Genomic DNA, 18,645 nt, shown 5'->3' on the forward strand with positions numbered 1-18,645 from the left:
AGCACTCTGTGCCATCCTGGCAGATTGATTAGCCATGCATACTGGAGAGCTGACACAATGGGAGGGAAAGGCAGAAAAAAGGACATGGGGAGGAGGAGAGTGTGTGAAGAAAGAGGGGGGGGGGAGTGGTAATGCTGACCCCCTCCAAACTCTCCCTGATGGCTGAACAATGGGAGTGGGAGAGGAGAGAAAAATAAAAGAAATTTAAAAAGTACAAGAGCTGCTCACTACATTCAGTTGGTGACTGATCTGCTGTTTGAAACATGCTCGCTCACTTCCCCACCTTCACAAACTGTATTTTCCCCACAGCACACACAAGACACATGGTAAACTAACTTTGACACCAACAGCCTCAAAGCACCACCACCTCCCCCCAACCCACTCTTTCTCTCTCTCTCTCTCTCTCTCTCTCTCTCTCTGTGTGTGTGTCTCTGTGTCTCTTGAACCTAACGCTGCCACTTTCCCTCTCCCCTCAAATCACTCACAGCCCCGGCAACACGACAGAAAAGCGCACGTACAAGTCGACGACTCACCGGACCCTTGCCTCTCCTTCTCTTCTCTCTCTTCCTCTCTCAATCACAGCTCCAGCTGGTGAGGGTGGGCTGCTCCTGCTGCCGCGGCCACGCCCCCATCACGGTCATGTGACCGCCATCCCAAGTGGCTGGGGAGGCATTTGACAGCCACACCCCTCATTCAGAGAAAGCGAATGCTGAACATAGTGGATGGGACAGGGGCCATCCCACACTGAAAAAGTTGTGTGTGTGTGTGTGTAGTTTCATTAGAATAAAAGACAGTAAAAATATTCCTTATGCCACTTTACTTTCCTCTGCTTGTGTGTTACTCTACATCAAATGAAAACACACAGTCGGCTTTAAGTGGTGCCCGATGGGTCGATTTTGCTCCAATGTCAGATTAGCTGCTTCCTCCTATTTCTAGACTTTGTACTAAAAATAAAAGCCCTAATATAAAGGCTGAGTGAATCAAGCTGCACTGAAGCCCGTTCTGGCTCAGAAACAGATGAAACTGGCTCCAAAACCCAAATGTTCTGTGGAAATCTGTGTCGCTGTGGTGTACTTCCTGTCTCTCAGTTCGCCCACAACAAAGAGATTCACGTTTAACTAGCTCGGTGCAAAATACGAATGCGGCCGACGTGAAGCAATGCGCAGCCAGTGCAGTGTGTTCTGCGAGAAGAGATCTTCTAAGATGAAAGGATTATAAAATGGATTCGAGTTTGACTGACTGGAACAAGAGGGAGGTGATTCATTTGTTCCTCCGTTGGCTCGACTTTTTCCATCAGCGTGAAGAGTGAAGGCCTGAGAGAGGTTTTCACAACATTCAGCACAAATGCTTCCTTCCAGTGAAAGCTGAATCACAGAATTGGCTGCGCTTTTGTTGCGAATGTAAATCTGCAGAAGCACAAATAGAGATCATCTGTGCTGCATGCTACTGGAACGTGATCATCGTAAAGGTTTCCTGCTGATGAGACACATTTTACTGTCACTTCACTTCCTCGGTTCGGTTCCTATCACTACTCAAAGTTGCCAGTATTTTATCAGCTGATATTTGAATTGACAGTATCATTGCACAGCAGTCAAGACTAGCTGGACTGTCTCTGTGCAAATTCTTTTCAAATTTTTGTGGTCAGAATCCTAAATATGTCACAAGTCTATTTGCCTGGGCAGAAATTCAGACACACTCCCCACATATATCTCATTTTATGAGAGAGACTCTTTTCCATATAGCTGTCACTAAACAATAAACAGCACGATCGGTCAGTATGAATCCCATGACCCAGCAATGTCAGACGTTGCCATTTCTTCCTGTGGGATCTAAAGATCAAAGTCTGCTGTATGAGCCTAATTTTATTAGTCCTGCAGAGAGCCTAAAAAAGCAGCTTCGAGCAAAACATTTATAAATCACATCAATTGGAATCCACTTGGTGATTAAGTGCCCAAAGATGTATGCAAAGATAATGTATGTTTGTGTGTGTGTAATGGACAATCCACCATACAGTTTCCTGTTTACATTTAATCTAGAATAATAGGCGCATTTTACAACAGAATAGCCTAAATGAAGGAGCTTTCCTTCATTATTCTATCTTCAGAAACACAGCGGCCATTCTGGCACAAAACACTCAAACAGCATCAAATCACGTCAGCTGGAGGAGTGAACTGAAGAATGACTGGGATGATGACTGGTCTGCAGTGAACCCCTTCGGGGAGCTATGCGATAGGCCCAGGGGTCAGGGCTTATTGCTGGAGGTCACCCAATCAGGGCAGAGCACATGTGGAGCTGGTTAAGAGAGTCACCTCCATGACTCAGCGGACCAAGTGACACATAGTGACACATCCTGCCTGAGAGAAGCTGGCATCTGAAGGACCTGAAGGCAGAGAGCAAACAGAAAGGAGAACGGGACAGAGGAGGCAAAGAGAAACGAGGCAATGAGGTAGAGGGGGGAGGGGCAGGGGTCGGGGGGGTGTGTTGGCTGAACGAGTCATGAGCAAGAGGGAGGATGGGAAAGAGGAAGAACATCTGGCTTGGCCTGGATATCTAGGGAAGATAGCAGAGTCTGCTGGAGACTTCCTGTTGTGTTTTTGTGCTGTGGTTACTCTGCTCCCCTGTGGTGCACACGGAGACAACATGTGTGACGAGTGAAGACGGTTTATCTCAACGCTCGAACTCAACCTCCCCCCTCTGAACATACATTAACAGTACAGATGGTTTGTCTGTTGATATATATCTGAGCTGTTTCACATGTTGACAGGAAAATACTTCTCTCCTCCTTCACTCCTTCATTGCTCAGGTTTTGGATTCTGTAACTCAGGCATATGTCTGACAGCAAAGTAAAAACTCTCTGGTGTTTTTTTTTTATACCGATGACCTCAAAGAAGATAAACTGAACAGATCTTGTGGTTTTAACATTTGTTCGTGAGCAAGTACCTTTCCAAATGGTGTCTTTCCCACCACCGCTTTTCCAGCTGGACTGCTTGATATTAAAAGCTATTGCCAAGGCCAAGGCAAAGGAGAGAAAGAGAAACATGTGCTCCAATGGATCCATTTTTTTATAAAGAGAACCACAACAACACATGAGCAAGAGGTTGTTTGTTCAACCCGTGAAAAAGAAACAAAAGTTGTAAATGAGGAATGAGGAGATAAAGAATCAAGCAGCATCTTGGGATGTTTCTGTGAAGCCGTTTTCCCACATCCCCATCTGAAGAGAGAGAATACATCATCGCTTCGAAGTGATTGGCCTTAATGGAAACCAGCCATCTTTCCTGCCTCTGCAGAACGGTGATCCTAAACAGCCGAGCTCTCCCACACACACAAAAGACAACTGAAGTGATACTCACAAAGGTTTTCCAGGCTGTGGTTGTATATCTCACTGCAAGTAGAAGCCATTTCTCAGTTTCTCCCCAAAAGGATTTTACAAGAAAAATCAACTCTGATGAGGCAATAGTTCTCAGCGTCTAAGGTTGCTCTATGTGGCCTCTGCTGTAACGAGATGAACACGAGCTCACTCTGCTTCCCGATGACCACACGCTCTCTGTATCCGTTCCGGACTCGAAGCCTTCCCTGTTGAACAATAAACACAGCAACTCCAGGGGATCGGCCTTCTGGGGAATCCCTGGCCCCCTCGCTGGATCTGCGGGGCTGAAGGATGACTCAACTCCAAAAATGAAGAGAGAGACGGAAGGAGCTCTGTGATTAAACTGTTTTTTGCGGCCTGCTGCATGTCTTCCAGAAACATCTAACCAAGTTATGATGCTAATTATCTATAATAGAAACCTTCCATGTGCAGAGACAAGGAGGCAAAGAGAGACGGAGTGGGAATTTCATGAACCATGTGGTGTCACATTGAAAATGTGAAAGACGCACTTCAGTTCACAGCTGAATAGAGTGAATTTAGTTTTGCCAGTGTGTTAACACAGAGCAATTCATCTGAAACAAATAGGCCTTTTCCCCCTAAATCTTCAGCCGTGTGCGCCTCAACCATCTGCCTTCCTCTCCTCCCGTCTGATGTTGACGTCTGCCGTCTGCTGCAGCATCACAAAGCACTTCACACCATCAAGGCTGGAGCTGAGAGTTCACCCAGAGCTCCTCCGAGCTCTGCTGCAAAGACATTTAACAGATGATACTGTGCTTTGAAGAAATTTGCCTGTAAACCACAAAGCTGTGTTTATATTCCGGTAATCCCTAAATCATCACTGCAAAGTTCACTTACGGCTTAAGAGCCAGTTCTAAATCACTACTGTTTTTCAGTCCTTTTAAAGTCTGTGCCAATTAGCAACGACTTGAATATCCTCAAAGGTTCACTAATAGCTGCATGTACATTTAAAACTAAGGCACCAATCACTTGCTTACAGTTACTCAGCAGCACATCTGCACAATCTGAAACATGAATTGAGCGTATAGAAGAGTTACTGTAAATGCTGTTTCCAGTAGCATGCAGTATGCGCACTGTGCTTAACCCCTCTACTGAAATAGAAATAAGGGTTTTATAAGTACAGTCTCACATGCACAGAAGTGACAGACAGGAAGCAGTGTAAATAAAAGCTACGGCACTTTATCACAGTCTAGTGAACCATTTAGTTTTTGGAACGTGTCCAAATTTTACATATGTCCACAGCCAGTTACATTTTACGAGCACGTTGGAGAGATTGTTGTGCATCCGTGGTTTTATTTTGTATTCACTGTTGGTACTGTACAAAGCAGACTATGTGTGTTTTCTGTATGCTGCAAGCTGGCAAAGAAGCTTTAATACAAAAAAGATTTATGATTAGCTTTTACTGCCGGACAGTTGCCACAGGCTTTATCTCTGTTTGTATAATAAGCCTGTAGCACGTCATTGATCTGTGACACAAGTCTAAATAACCTGGGAGAAAGAGAGGTAATGGAGGAAATGAAGGAATAATCGAGATGCTGTGACTGTACACCAGATTTATCAAAACGCTAAGTGGCACAAAACTGCTGCATCATCATAAAGTAGGACACACGCTCCACTGCATAAGCAGTTGTAGTTGGTGGAACGTCAGGGACGAGGCTGCAGCCTCTCATTGGCTATTTCCTACACATGCTGGCTTCAGACAGACACGCTACCACACACATGAATCCCTCTGCCCCCTCATTCTCTCTTATCTACTCATTTCAGCAGATGGCAGGACTGTGGCGCAAATGGCCACCTGTCTGTCCACGCACACACACACACACACACACACACACACACACACACACACACACACACACACACACACACACACACACAGAAGAAAGTATTGTTTTCTTTTTCAGTACATCCTCTATCAGCGCACAAGTGGGCCAAACATCATTAGCAGAGAATGTAGAAAAAAATAAAAAACACACTGTCCTCTCATGAACCTCTGTTCTTCATTAAAACCACTCTGCTGCCTTCCAGATGGTGCAATGGAGCAAGACACTTTCAACCAATGTAGACACCTGATTTTTAAAAAATGAACACATCAAAAGTCCACAGTGAACAAGAAGAAAGCTTCAGATGTAGGATTACAAGTCTATATGATGTAGCGATGATATGTGCGCTCCTCCCAGGTCAGCTATGTTTGAAAAGAGCATGACTCACACTGGCATGGGGGTTTTCTTTCCATTTCAAGGACATGCCTCTGGCTTTATTTCTGTATTTCCATGACCGAGATAAGAGAAATGATTTTTCCATCAGTTTCTTGGACAAAAGAACCGCAGCAGAGTCTCATATCTGGAGAAACAAGAGGGAGCATTCAGCCGGAGACGGAGCAAATTAATGAAAGATAATGTCAACTGCGACTAAACATTATCTTGGTTGGCTTCATCGCCCTCTGATGGACCGTATCCTACTATTTGTCATTTATCTAATTGCGATGATGGAAAAGGGTTGATAAGGGCAGTTTGTGTGTGTACTTAAAGTCAAGCCCTCTTGGTTATACTCCCTGTGGAGGACAGCGTGTGGCCAGAGGAAGTGGGAACATGTGTGTTGGAACACGTATGTGCGTTTACATGTGCGTAAAGTTGAAACATGTGAATCTGTGAGCCAGCTTGACAGTATACCGGAGAAAGTGATAGGAGAGCGGGCGTTTACTGCAGTTGTGGGATTTGGCAAGATGACTAAAAAGGACAAAGGTCTTCCTGCAGTGGTGGGAAACTTCTTTAACCCTTGACTTCCCCCAGATGCTCAATGTAAACTCCAACTTCCGAAAGCCTTATCTGGGGGAGAGGACAACCGTGTGTGTGTGTGTGTGTGTGTGTGTGTCCATTTATCTGGGGCAGGAGGGCTGTCCCTTTCCCCTTTCTCTCAGCTCCTCCTCCTTCCTTTTCCAATGTGAGATGTTCATTAAAAAAAGGAAATCCTTTTTTGTTGTCTTAGTGTCAGCTCACTTCAAAGAGCCGTGCACTGTTTTGAATGAGCATCTTCTGCTAGTGATATAGTGCAGCGCTAAAGATGTTCATCAGATGTGCACAGGAAACGGTCACGCCAATGTAGTCTAGGCGTCTGACCCTGGAGATGTGTGGAGATGTTTTATCAAGCTCAGTCCACAGGAAGATAACACATCTATATGTCATCATAGTTTATTTTTATTTTTAAGGTTTAATAAAGAGAGAATGCAGTTTTAATGGACCTACTAGAAAGTCTCCATGACTATCAAGATTTTACCTGTCACACACTGCCTCCTGGTGGCTTGTTAAGGCAGCACACACACACACACACACACACACACACACACACACACACACACACACACACACACACACACACACACACACAGTCTAAAAAATGTAATTACAATATTCAAACTAACGCAAAGTGACACTTGTCACTCTTATTACTGTGGGGCAGTTTGGAAAAAGACGGACGCAAAAGTCTAGAGGCTGACTGACTTCAAGTGAGCAGGACTTTACTTTATTTGACAGCAAAGACACTTAGATTAAAAAAAAAAAGCCATACATACAATTTTAGTTTAGTATTTCTAAGTGATAGAAGTTAAACTCTGTGTATCAATCACATCCTGTCCATTCTGGTAACATAGTTGTGAAATGCTCTTTGAGCAAGTTAAGTTCCACGTGATCTCGTGTATATTTAAGACCTAAAACAGAGAACAAGACTAGATGTTTTAGTTGAGATTATGATCTTAATACAATTAAGTAAATCACACAAAAGCGTTAAGTTTAAACCCAACTTCAAAGCTGAAGCTCAATAAATGTTATGACTACATTATTGAGAACAGAAAGTGTCCTAAATGATCGTAATCCTTTTATCATTTTTTTAAAATTGGGCAGACAAAAAAGGACAGAGCTAAAGATAAAAGTGATATTAAAGCCCTGCGTTCAAAACCTTATCACACTACAGTATGAATATTGCCCCCGCCGCACATGCAACTTCCCAGTGATGTTGTCAGCAGCAGTTCCTCGTCAAAAGCATGCAGCCAAGGTCTCCCTCTCTTTTTCGCTGGGTAATTAGCCGACAGGTCACACTGAGTAATGGTGTGGGATCAGTGTAGAGTAATTACACTGGGAGAGGACTGACCTCAGTTATGCCTTCTCCCTGAGGCTAAGTATGGCTGTGTTTGTGTGTCCGTGTGTGTGTGTGTTGATAGAATGGAGACAACAGAAGTCAAACAAAAATTTCAGATGAAGAAAATGTGTCGGTGTGTGTGTGTCCCTCGCTGACCTACAGACGTGCAGAGACAAATCACCTACTGCGCTTTACTGGCCCCTCCCCTCCACTTTCAGAGGTCAACCCAAATAAAAGACAAATGGTTCCACTTGCTAATGACTACACCTCAATTAGGTAAAACAAATGTATGACAAAATGATCTGTTTATTCAGGGGACGTAGGGATAAATTCTGCAAGTTCAGCACGCAGCATCTGCCAGCCGGAAATGAAGATATCTCTTTTGTTCTTAACCATAACAAGGGGAAGACAAATCACAATGGCCCCGCATGGAGTGGTTCCTCAGTAACACCCTCTAAATACACATTTCTGAACTGTGGCTGAAAGCAGCTCTATTTATACCATTGATTTCCTGTCCAATTTCTGCGTTCACCTGATTCAGTTCAGTTTCAGGACAAAACCATCTCACTTGTTTGAACATGGTTTTTCCTTTTTATCACAATAAAACACTAAAGGAGTCATTAAATGAGGTTCTTGGATGTGACCCCAGCGATAACCTACCAATTAGCATCGTCCCAGTGATAACGGCGCTATTTATTTTCAGCCTCTCTATCTAATGAACTCTCCAGAGTCTAGTTACTGCAAAAGTAAGGACGTCTATCTTTGGTGTTAAAATAAAAGCAATATCTCTGTGTCCACGCTCCAATATACCAATGTCACAAAGGACACAAGCCCATTATTTGTCCCTTGTCCCTACTAGATTTCTGCGAGTAACAGTGCTGACATAAAGTACGTTTTCTTAATTTAAAGACCACAGGTGGTCTCTACACTCTTCTGTGTAAAGACCCTGCAGATAGACAGAGCTCTTGCTGCAGTGTTTGATGGATTGATGAACAGCAGACCTGCCTGTCAAAGATAACGTTCCTCATCTGTCTGAGCACACAGAAGCAGTCCAGATATCAATCACAACGAGTCTAGTGTCCGTAGCCTGAAGTCAAGCTGGTGGTCAAGTTTTTCTTTAACATCGCTTAACACATTCATTGAATGTCAGAGCATGAAGCTTTTTTACTTGCTTCCAGTACGTGAAGCTGTATGAGACTTAAATTGAGTGAAATCTTAGATTTTTTAAAGCCTTTACATTATAGCAAATGGAAATTTGAAATGTCTTGTGCGTCATTTTATACATATTTCTCAGCAATTCATTTTGACATATTTATTATCTTTGGAAGTCTTGTGGCTCAACTTCAGGGGAATAAAGTGGAATAAATTTAGGAAGTGCTTGTCTATACCCTATGTTTATAATGATGGATATCTGAAAAGTATACGATTGATTTAAGGGGGGATTACACAGTGAGGTCACTGAGGGCTTCTCATGCTGTGAACAATGTGGACTGTTGAATGTAAATGTAAAAATAATGTGGCTGTGTGACCTCCACTGACGTCAGACACCCAAAAACGACCAACTGCTGACAAGCTGCACGTCGTGACAGTCTCTGAGTTTCCCACGTAACAACCCAGTGTACCTCACTCCCTGTGATGCTTAGATCAAAGTGCTGAAGGATACTGGCTAGGAAGCTGACTGACTCTGATCACATGACCTATGAGAGAGGAAGTGCACGGCAGTGAGGTCACACAGCAAGGGAAACAATCACCATGACAGAACACGGAAGGAACCAATGTGTGTGTGCGCAAAAACGATGTGTGCTGTCATTTCCTCCTGGAAAAAAAAAACAACAGGCAAGAAAGAACCTTCCGTTATAGACTGAAACACACAGAAGAACATTTTTACAAATCAGGCCTTGGATACGTTACATTAATCTCATATATGTGTCTGGTGTACTATTATAAGTGTTGTTCGGTCTTGGAGCAGATCTGGGTGGGCTCTCAGAAGAAGTCACCCTTCATTTAAACTCTATTAGGGCCTCTCCCTATGGACAAATAAATAATCTTCAATGATTATAATATTCTAAAAGTGAGTCATTTACAAATATAACACACAAACACAGACTAGAAAGTTAGACTCAAACGCAGCGGAAACATTATGGCTTTTCTAACACACACAGACGGACACTGGAGCAGTGTTTAAAAATACTGTTGCTAATGTAACTACGTCTGATGAATGACAAAATGCAGTGCAAACCAGGAACATGTCAAATCAAATGGCATAAACCAACAGGAAAACAGCCCTGTTGCGTTTCATCAAGGGCTAATCACAAATACCTGATGATGTGGTAGATCCCACTCACAGCTTTCTATTTTAACTGTGGTTTTGTGGCGATGCGAGCTAGTAGTCGTTTAATTTCTCGCTCATAGGGACGCCCTATATTCAGAAAGTTGTTGTTGCAGTTTTTAAATTTTATACATTGACCTAAAAAAAGCAACTGCACTAGTTACTGTGCTGGTAAAATGACAGCGACAACATACCTGGGAAACCTTAAAATATTACATTACGCTTTCTCCAGGAAATGAATGTCTGTCAGTTTAAAAACCTCCCACAGTGAGGAATGGTTTATCTCAGGCATTTCCTACAGTATATTACATTGCCTTAGTGAACACAAACACACTGTAACTCCAGTACAGTATGTTTCTTCACATAATGTCCCAAACTGCATCATAGCAACTCAACTGCATATGGTTTCACTGTGACTGTAACACTAATTACTATTTGACTGCCATAGTGCTGTTCTTGCGCTGCCAAGGTTAGGCTTTCATCACATAATCTTGGCTCCAATGGTGCATTAAGAGCAGACAAGGATCACCACAAACACAGACAGACAGTCTGCTCCTTCTCCTGACAGACAGGACTCCAAGGACATGGTTACTTGTATTACCGACAAACATACAGACAACACATGAATCAAACTATCTGGTCCTGTGACTGTTTCTCAGTAAGAGATCTGATACTTGGGTTAGTCTGTTAGCTCAGCATGAGTGTAGAGAGAGCAGGGAGATTAACGGGAGAAGAAAAAATGAGTTTAAGAGCCTATTAGACTTTCTTAAATCTCCTTCTTTCTGATAATAGTATGACACCAAACCAGCAAGTATATGTTAAAGCACACGCATGAGTTAAAGAGCTAAATCACAGCACAAAAGTTAAAACAGTAATTTACTGTATTCCCTGACTGAGGTTTTACACACAGTGTCCGTGAGTCAGAGTCTACGTGAGAACAAAAGGAAGCGTTGTATGAACAAATTAGAGCAGTTCCAACCGTGAGTATCTCAGAAAGTATGCAACTCGATAGCACTTGTAACAAACAAGGGTCGGTGTGGAGATCTTTGGTAGAAACGAACTAGAACTAGTGCATGTGTGCCCAAATAATGCTAAACTGCATTATGTTGCCTCGACAGTAACGGTAAATCATTATTTCTTGATCATTTCTCGTATTGGAACATTTTGTTTCTCTTTGATTTTTCATAAATAAACCAAACGCAGCTGTCAAGTGGACAAAATTCATATATGGGTTTATAAATGTGTATTTGGCATAATAACTGGTTTCGTTTTAACTACATTTGAACAGACTAACAATTAGCCTAAAGCACATTGTACCACTAATAATAGTGGTAATTCAATTAGATGTCAGTTTTTACAGAGATTTGTATTGAATATTCAATTAGTAGTTTTATTTTCTGAAGATGTTGTGTTGAAGAGACAGAGTAACAACTGGGTGGTGATGATTTCCAGCTTTATCCACCATGACTGAGCACACAAGTGAACCAACAAGAAATCATGTCACCAGAAAGGAAAACCGCTGATTACCACTTTAGGCTTCTCAGAAAAACATAGCATTTCACAATAGTTTTCCGTGTGTGTGAGTAGTGCGAGTGTCAGTGTCAGCAGGGGGGATGACTTATTAAAGTGGACTTACTGTCAGGGTTGGGAGATTTGCGTCCGGCATGGCTAGGCGAGGAGCAGCGAAAGGTGGTGACAATGGTGTTGTGGTGAGGGTTTGGATGGTGTGGGTGGTGCACTGCTGGGTGGTGGCCATTGTTCTCTGGAGGAGCTTTGGTGATGCTGATTTCCGGTTTACGCACGTCCCCAGGACTAGGGGGCTCAAACCTGCGTGTGTGATTCTGCTCAGGGATGCGGCTGGTCCCGTTGTTGTTACTACTGCCCTCGTTGCGGCGTATCAGCGGGGAGTCAGTAGGAGTCTTGGCAAAAGTGACCTCCCTCTTGTGGCTCATCTCGGGGGTCTTGGAGTGGCCCAGAACTTCAGGGCGCTTCAGGGCACTGTTTGCCACTAAGCGTGTGGAAGCAGGACTGGTGATGTTCTCCACCTGCTTGCTGGAAGAAGATGAGATGTCAATGGAAAGTTCGGAGCGGCGCGACACGGGCTCAGGGGTCCTGGAGCCTCCTCCACCCATGATGGAGCGGGGTTGGGTATAGTTGAGGTTGTTGTTGTTGGTGGCGGCAGCGGAGGCGGTGCCCAGATCACGGTAGTAGATGCTGGTAGGAGACATGGCGTTACGGTGGGGGGAGTTGGTTGTCCGGCGGGAACCAGGGGAAGAGTGAGATGAGGTGTCGACATCCTCCACCTCGAATGACCTCTTCAGAGCTGCATGAGGGGGACAAATACAACATCTCAGTCATATTACTGATTATTTAGTGAGTTTTTAGTTATTCTTCTGGGAAACTTTACAACATTTTCTGACATTTTCTTTTAAACATCAAAAATCTGTTAACTGAGAAAGTAATGAGACGGTGATGGTGGATCATCTCATAATGAACATCTTAAAAGACTAAACAGTGGTGGCAGAGGACCACCAGCAGTACAACTGTGCAAATGCATATTTAAATGTACCACTACCTGTACCAAGTATCATCAGCAAAATGTACATAAAATATTTAAAGTTGCAGTACTGGTTCTGCAAAATAATGAGAACTTATTAATTGATATTATAAATAAATGACACAATTAGGTTTTTGATCCTGCTGTATCAATACATATGTATTCTGCTTTTCACATCTCTCTGAAGCATTGAGTCTGTTTTCTATTTGGACCTTGAGAAGTTATTTAAATGAAACCTTCTGAGCCGTTCGAAGGTGCAATCAATCTTATGTTGAACTGCTAACAACTCACACATACTGTATCTCATTTGTGACTTTTGTTTGAGTGATCTCAAGCCAAAAAGGTTTGGAACCCCTGATTTAATCCATGACAGTGTAATGCATTTTTAGAAAAGTATAACATCATCCTGGGTTGTTTTATGGAAAATCTTAAAGTACAGTACCTGAGTACTTTCCCACACTACACTACATACTGAAAACACACTGACTTGCTGTTAAATTGTTTGACCAAAATGATTTGGTCCCAGACCATTTATAGTTCAAGATTACTGTTTATGGGAAGTAGGAACAATATCATAAAATACTCATCAAAAAGGTCATGCCAATTAATTGAGCAGTAAACAGTAAGTTAATTGTTTTTGTAAAACTAAAACAAATGTGAACAGCATCCAAGTATTGAAGTGCTTGAGGTTTGGCGGTAGAGTGGCTGCAGCAGCAATCATGGTGGCAACACAAAAGATGCATGCTACAGCTATTACATCATACCAATTAGAGCATCACCAGCAGTTTTTCACTGCGGTGTATATCATCTTTAAGGCAATTCATACATTGTTTTGTCATGACTTGAACTACAATATTAAATTTCCCTTGTTTTGCCTTTGAAAGGATGTTTCACTAAAATGCACACAATCAGCCGATAATCTTTGCCTGTTAAGCATTTAGGCAAAAAAGTCTCTGTGTTTTTAAACAACATTAGAAAAAGAAGAAAGAAAGAGGCACATCCTTCCCCTCGGTTAGTCTTGACGTGCTCAAATGGCTGCGCCGTCCAAGATGAAGATACTGAAGGACGGATTCACCCCCTGGGAAGAGTGCACTGGCTCAAAGTCAACTTGAATTGAACTTCTCTAATGGAGTTGCTGTGCCAAGCCAGTGGCCAGGAGCTGGTATCATAACGACACACTAGTTCAGACCAGTCCACTCACGCACACCCTTAAGAACATCCCCCGTTTCCAACAATCAAAAACTAATTTTCCCTATGTAGTTCTATTCAAAGTGCTTGTAAAAACACGAGAGCGTTCATTACGAGAATATATGTGTGTTTATTTTTAAGCCACTACACCAACACAGAGAATCGTGCCCCGGCCCCGCTGTTGTCTGTTTAAATCTAGAACTGTGTTTGGGGATGCAGAGCTCAGCACAATCACTTCAAAGCTTCAAAGTCTCCCCACACACATCAGACAGCGGCACTAATCTAATTTACAGCCACAAGCTGCTTCATTCCTACATTTGGGGCCATTTGATACAATTTACCCCCCCCTTAAAAAAAATCTCGGCTGCAGATGACCTCTCGTATTAGTCAGACACAACAGGGGTGATCTTGTTCACCACAGGTATAAATGGATTTGTACTCTAATCTACTGTCTTGGAGTTTGTGGTGATTTGTGTTTGACTCCATCTACACCGTTTCTCTAGACTTTAAAGCACAATTATCTTTCATTTCCGGCATTCTTGCACTGCAGAAGACTAGTTTTATAAATGTTGCAATTTTAGTGGCTCATTATGCATGAAAACCAAGAAAGACCAGTAAACCAATAAGCAGACAAAGGGTTTAATAAACCGCCACGTCAACAGTGATACTTTCTATGGTAAAGTTGGTGCACTCAGTAAGGCAGCATAAACAGCTTAAAATGTAATGTATGATAGATACACGTACAATATATATATTTATATATACTTGAGTTTTATGGTTGCTGAGAGGGAGTTCAATGCTGTGGCTACTTTAAAATCTGGCCAGAGAATAAGTTGGTGTGCCAAAATGGGACTTCAGACTTCACAAGGACTTTAAGATGGTGTTGTGAAGCGATTTGTCTTAACCTCCTCTGAGACCAGTATGGGAAACAATATACACTCTTGCCACTGGCCGTAGACTATTGTCACATTTTGGAAGAGCTGTAAATGTGAGAATTACAGCTGAACACGAGAGGATTCACAATCCATACTCAGATTTTGTCAAAATAAAAGAACTGGACCAAGATGCTGTTCTGCCAGTGACCTGTGAAGTAATCTTAAATAAGTATTTCTGTTCTTGGCTGCCTTGTGATTATACACCCTCAGGCACGAGACCAGGGCAGACGACTTGAGTGCTTTCCTCTCTAGCTGGTTGTATTTAGAGATTGTGCAGTCAAGCTTGCATAATGTAAAACCAGGAGTGAATTTAAATCTTCTTGTGCATTTGTGTTATCTGAAAATACAGAGAATGGAAAAATGCATTCAAGGCATTTTTCACTTAGATAACTCAGCTCTCATATATCACACTCCTCCCTACAGTCTCCCAGTGTTTTCTTTTTTATTGTTTGTGTGGTCAGTAGCTGTTAATTCTTGTTTTCTTGTTCAGCTAAAGCAAACGTGGACATACATGAAGGATCAGAGGATACTCCTTGAATATCATTAGTGCAGGATCATGGAGCAATAGGAGTGGTATTTGTGCAGTGTGGGACTGACAGATGGATGAAGCAGTATCGTTCCCACTGAAACAGCATTCCCAGACTATGAGCTGGAAATGAGAGGTCCAGTCTACCTCAGAGGAAGCTCATTAACAACAGCCAGGAGTCTCGTCTTCCCATGTCCCTCCACTACCTATCGCTGCCCAGCGTGCAGTATCTCATGGTGTCTGGCATGGAGAACTATATCTGGATTATTGGTGCAGCAAAAACAACGACGGAGGCGGCTGACCTTATTTTACTGGTCATATGAATTAATACAGGTATCAGTCCATGCTGCCTCTGTGTCATCACTTGCTCGTCAAGGACATCCCATCTCCAACTGATGAACGTAAACATTCAGTATCATCTCAGCCCAGTTGCACTAATAAGAGTTAGTCAGTTAAAGGGTGGAAAACAAACAAAGAGACTGAAATAAAAAGGAAGAAAAAGGTGGAAAAAGAAGCTGCAGCATGAGGAATGGTCACATTAAAACAGGTCAGGACAAGACAAAGATCATTCATGACCAATAGTAAGTGTATATCAGCTAGTTAATTAGTAAATAAACCTCAATACTAAATAACCTAACTCCTTTCAATATATAACACTTGCAGGAAAATGAAGGAATAGTGCATTCTGAACTCCCAGACTTTTAATTTTAAACAGATGGGATAAGTGTTTGTCTTAACAGAAAAATAACAGAGTAAATAAGAGCAGATCAGAAAACAGGACGTTTTCTAACTAGTAACACGGGAAGTTAAGAAAAAGAATAAAACAAAATACAGTAATGTACAACAATAAACTACACCAGCAATTTAAGAAATAAAGGATGTACTTTAGCGTGCATGGCCTTGAGCTACTTTATCAGCATTGTAATTCTAGTCTCAGGCAGTAAGTCAAGACAGTTACTCCCTGTCAGCTGCTGGTTATATAAAACCATTTTACACGTCTGATCTCAGTAGCCACAGAGTACAAGTCACTGTGGTCAGACCAGGAATAACGTGACCAAACCTCCTATCCGACAAGACAAGGCCAAACAACAAATGATACAATTTCAAACTATGGTATTTACTTGGTCAGATGAAACTTTAATGCTACACTGTCAAACACACACTTCCTCTTACTGCCCACCGATGGTGTCAGGTTTGCTAATACTGAGCAGCAGCAGCGAAGCTTACTGCTTCAAATTTACTGCGTGGTTCCCTTCTGGTCTGGCCAACACACTGTGTCCAGCACAAAGGAATTCTGGGAGTCGTATAGATGTTTGGTAAAGATGGAAGACACGATAGCTGAATGAAGTCGGTTTGTGCAATAATGGGGACGTTTGAAAAAGAGATCTGAACCCTAATCAAGCCGAACCAAGAGGCAATTTTACCTGTGACTAAACACACACACACACACACACACACACACACACACACACACACACACACTGGAAAGTCATTCAGGCCACTGATAAATTACTGGCCTAGGGCTTGCTTCAGGCTCCTCAGGCCTCAACTTTTCACAGGTAAAGTCTTGTTCTGTTCCTTTGATGAGCTGTTGGTTAATTTACATCAGTGGCTAGTGAAGGTATAAAGACGGTGGCTGCATACCACTTCACACCTCTAAACCTACGTTGTTTTGACTTTCAGTAAAGCCCTGAAAGAAAAGGAGAGAGTGGAGGCCCTTGTGGTTGGCAAAATGGACTGATACAAAAAAATAATAAGTAAATAACACATGCAACTAATTGGAGCTCAGTGACCTCAAGGAACAAACCTTTCAGACAGAGCACGTTTAACTGTATGAATCATGCACCCTGACACAACAACAACATTCAGCCAAAACTAAAATCATTAAAAACAAGGCAGGACTCTGAAACTGCCAGTAAATGAGTGAGCAGGGAACATAATGATGCAAAGAATGCGTCCGCAACCTCTGGGCACTTATTGTGTATGTGCACCTTTACTGTCTGTGTGGCCTCTCCCCTAAAAAACAAGTTTCTATATAACTCATTTACTACAGCAAATATGTTTATGTGGGGGTAAACTTTCAGTCAGATTATGTTTCATATAACCATAATGAGATTATAAAGTATGTAAAGGGCAAGTTGCAAATACATTTACATTGAACGTACAAATAAGACTTTCCCAGACGATGTGGTTTTTTTCTGCCAGAGTAACTTCAAGTTTGTTGTTTGTTGTTTGATTACAGTGTTATTAAATGATTTTATGGTTATGTTAAGACACTCGCAGCGCTTGGTTAAGGCTAAGGAAAGATTGTGGTCTGGCCTAATACAAAAAAAAAATTAACAGTGACTTCAGACACAAACGTGTTTATTTACTTTTAAACAAAACCATAATCTTTCCCTAACCTTAACCAAAGTGCTTCCCAAAAACCTGACCACATATATATTTGTGGTTGCACTTTAGTTTTAAAACAACCAACCTCATTTTTAGGCAATGAGGTCGATGTAGTTTACAATATGTGATGAAGGCACAATAAACAAAGACAGACTGACACGTCTAACAAATCATATAATCAAATGGCCTGTACGCATGACAATCATATACAGTACATACACATATCTAGTTGTTTTCATACTAGCAATTCCTTCCATGCTTTTTCTGACACCTGTGGTTTCATATAACTGTCTTAGAAAACAGGACCATGGAGAACTGTTAAGAAAGTGTTTTATTTTCTCCACTCAAACCAACTTAATAGCACACTGGTCTCTCTGCCAGGTTTACAAAATGGTACCACACACAAGCACTCTATCAATTTCAATGTTAATTTCCTCTCTGTGTCCACATGCCACGGAGCAACATGGTACCTTTAAGCATATAATCAGTCCAAATACCTTGGACTGAACACTAAGTTTAGGTTGGCAAACACAGCAAGAGTCTGCGTCCCACTCTACAAGACCTTACTGAATAATGAATAAGGGCAAATTGTCAGCTTATTCTCTGATCAGCCACTACATTAAACCCTACCTGGACTTCATAACACCCCTGTAAGGTGTCACCAGCATATCCCTAAAGTTCTGTAAGGTTTGAGGCACAGTCCCCAGGCATCAGATCTGGGGATTTTGGAGCCTAAGGCAACCATTTCTGAACATTTTGCACTGTGTCAGGGTGTATTATGCTGCTGAAAAAGCTCACTGCCATCGGGGAAGACTATTGTCACAAAGGGGTGTTCTTGGTGTGACAGTCCAGTCGTGTTTAGATAGGTATTATGTATCGCAGCAGAATGTTGCCCAGAGCATCACGCTGCCTTTGCCAGCTGGCCTTCTTTCCATTGAATATCTTATTGCCATATCATTCCTAGGTACACACACACCTGGGAACTAACATCATGCAAAAGAAAACATTATTTATCAGGCCAGGCCACCTTCTTCCATCGTTTCATCACTCAGTTCTTACACTCGCATGCCCATTATTGGTACTTTTGGGAATTCTGATAAGTCCGTGCCATAACAGCCCCATACTCAGTAAACTGTGGTAAACTATGACATTGGTGCTAAAGTAGCTTCGTTGTAGTCTTAGACTGTGGGATCTTTTTGT

At 42.2% G+C, this 18,645-nt stretch overlaps 1 protein-coding gene across 4 annotated transcripts in view; it reads right to left on the reverse strand.

Moving 5' to 3' along the window:
- Nucleotides 1-18,645, reverse strand: part of sept9b (septin 9b) — a 49,395-nt gene that overhangs the window by 22,700 nt on the left and 8,050 nt on the right. For 2 of the 4 annotated variants that reach the window (XM_026360677.1, XM_026360676.1), the window contains exon 2: nt 11,485-12,171. In XM_026360677.1, coding sequence (XP_026216462.1) covers nt 11,485-12,171 — 687 coding nt within the window. Of the gene's footprint in view, nt 1-518; nt 630-11,484; nt 12,172-18,645 lie in introns of those variants that run through there. The other 2 variants (XM_026360680.1, XM_026360681.1) reach the window with 2 other exon arrangements.

The sequence above is a fragment of the Anabas testudineus genome, chromosome 1 (assembly GCF_900324465.2).
Source record: "Anabas testudineus chromosome 1, fAnaTes1.2, whole genome shotgun sequence".
NCBI lineage: Eukaryota > Metazoa > Chordata > Actinopteri > Anabantiformes > Anabantidae > Anabas > Anabas testudineus.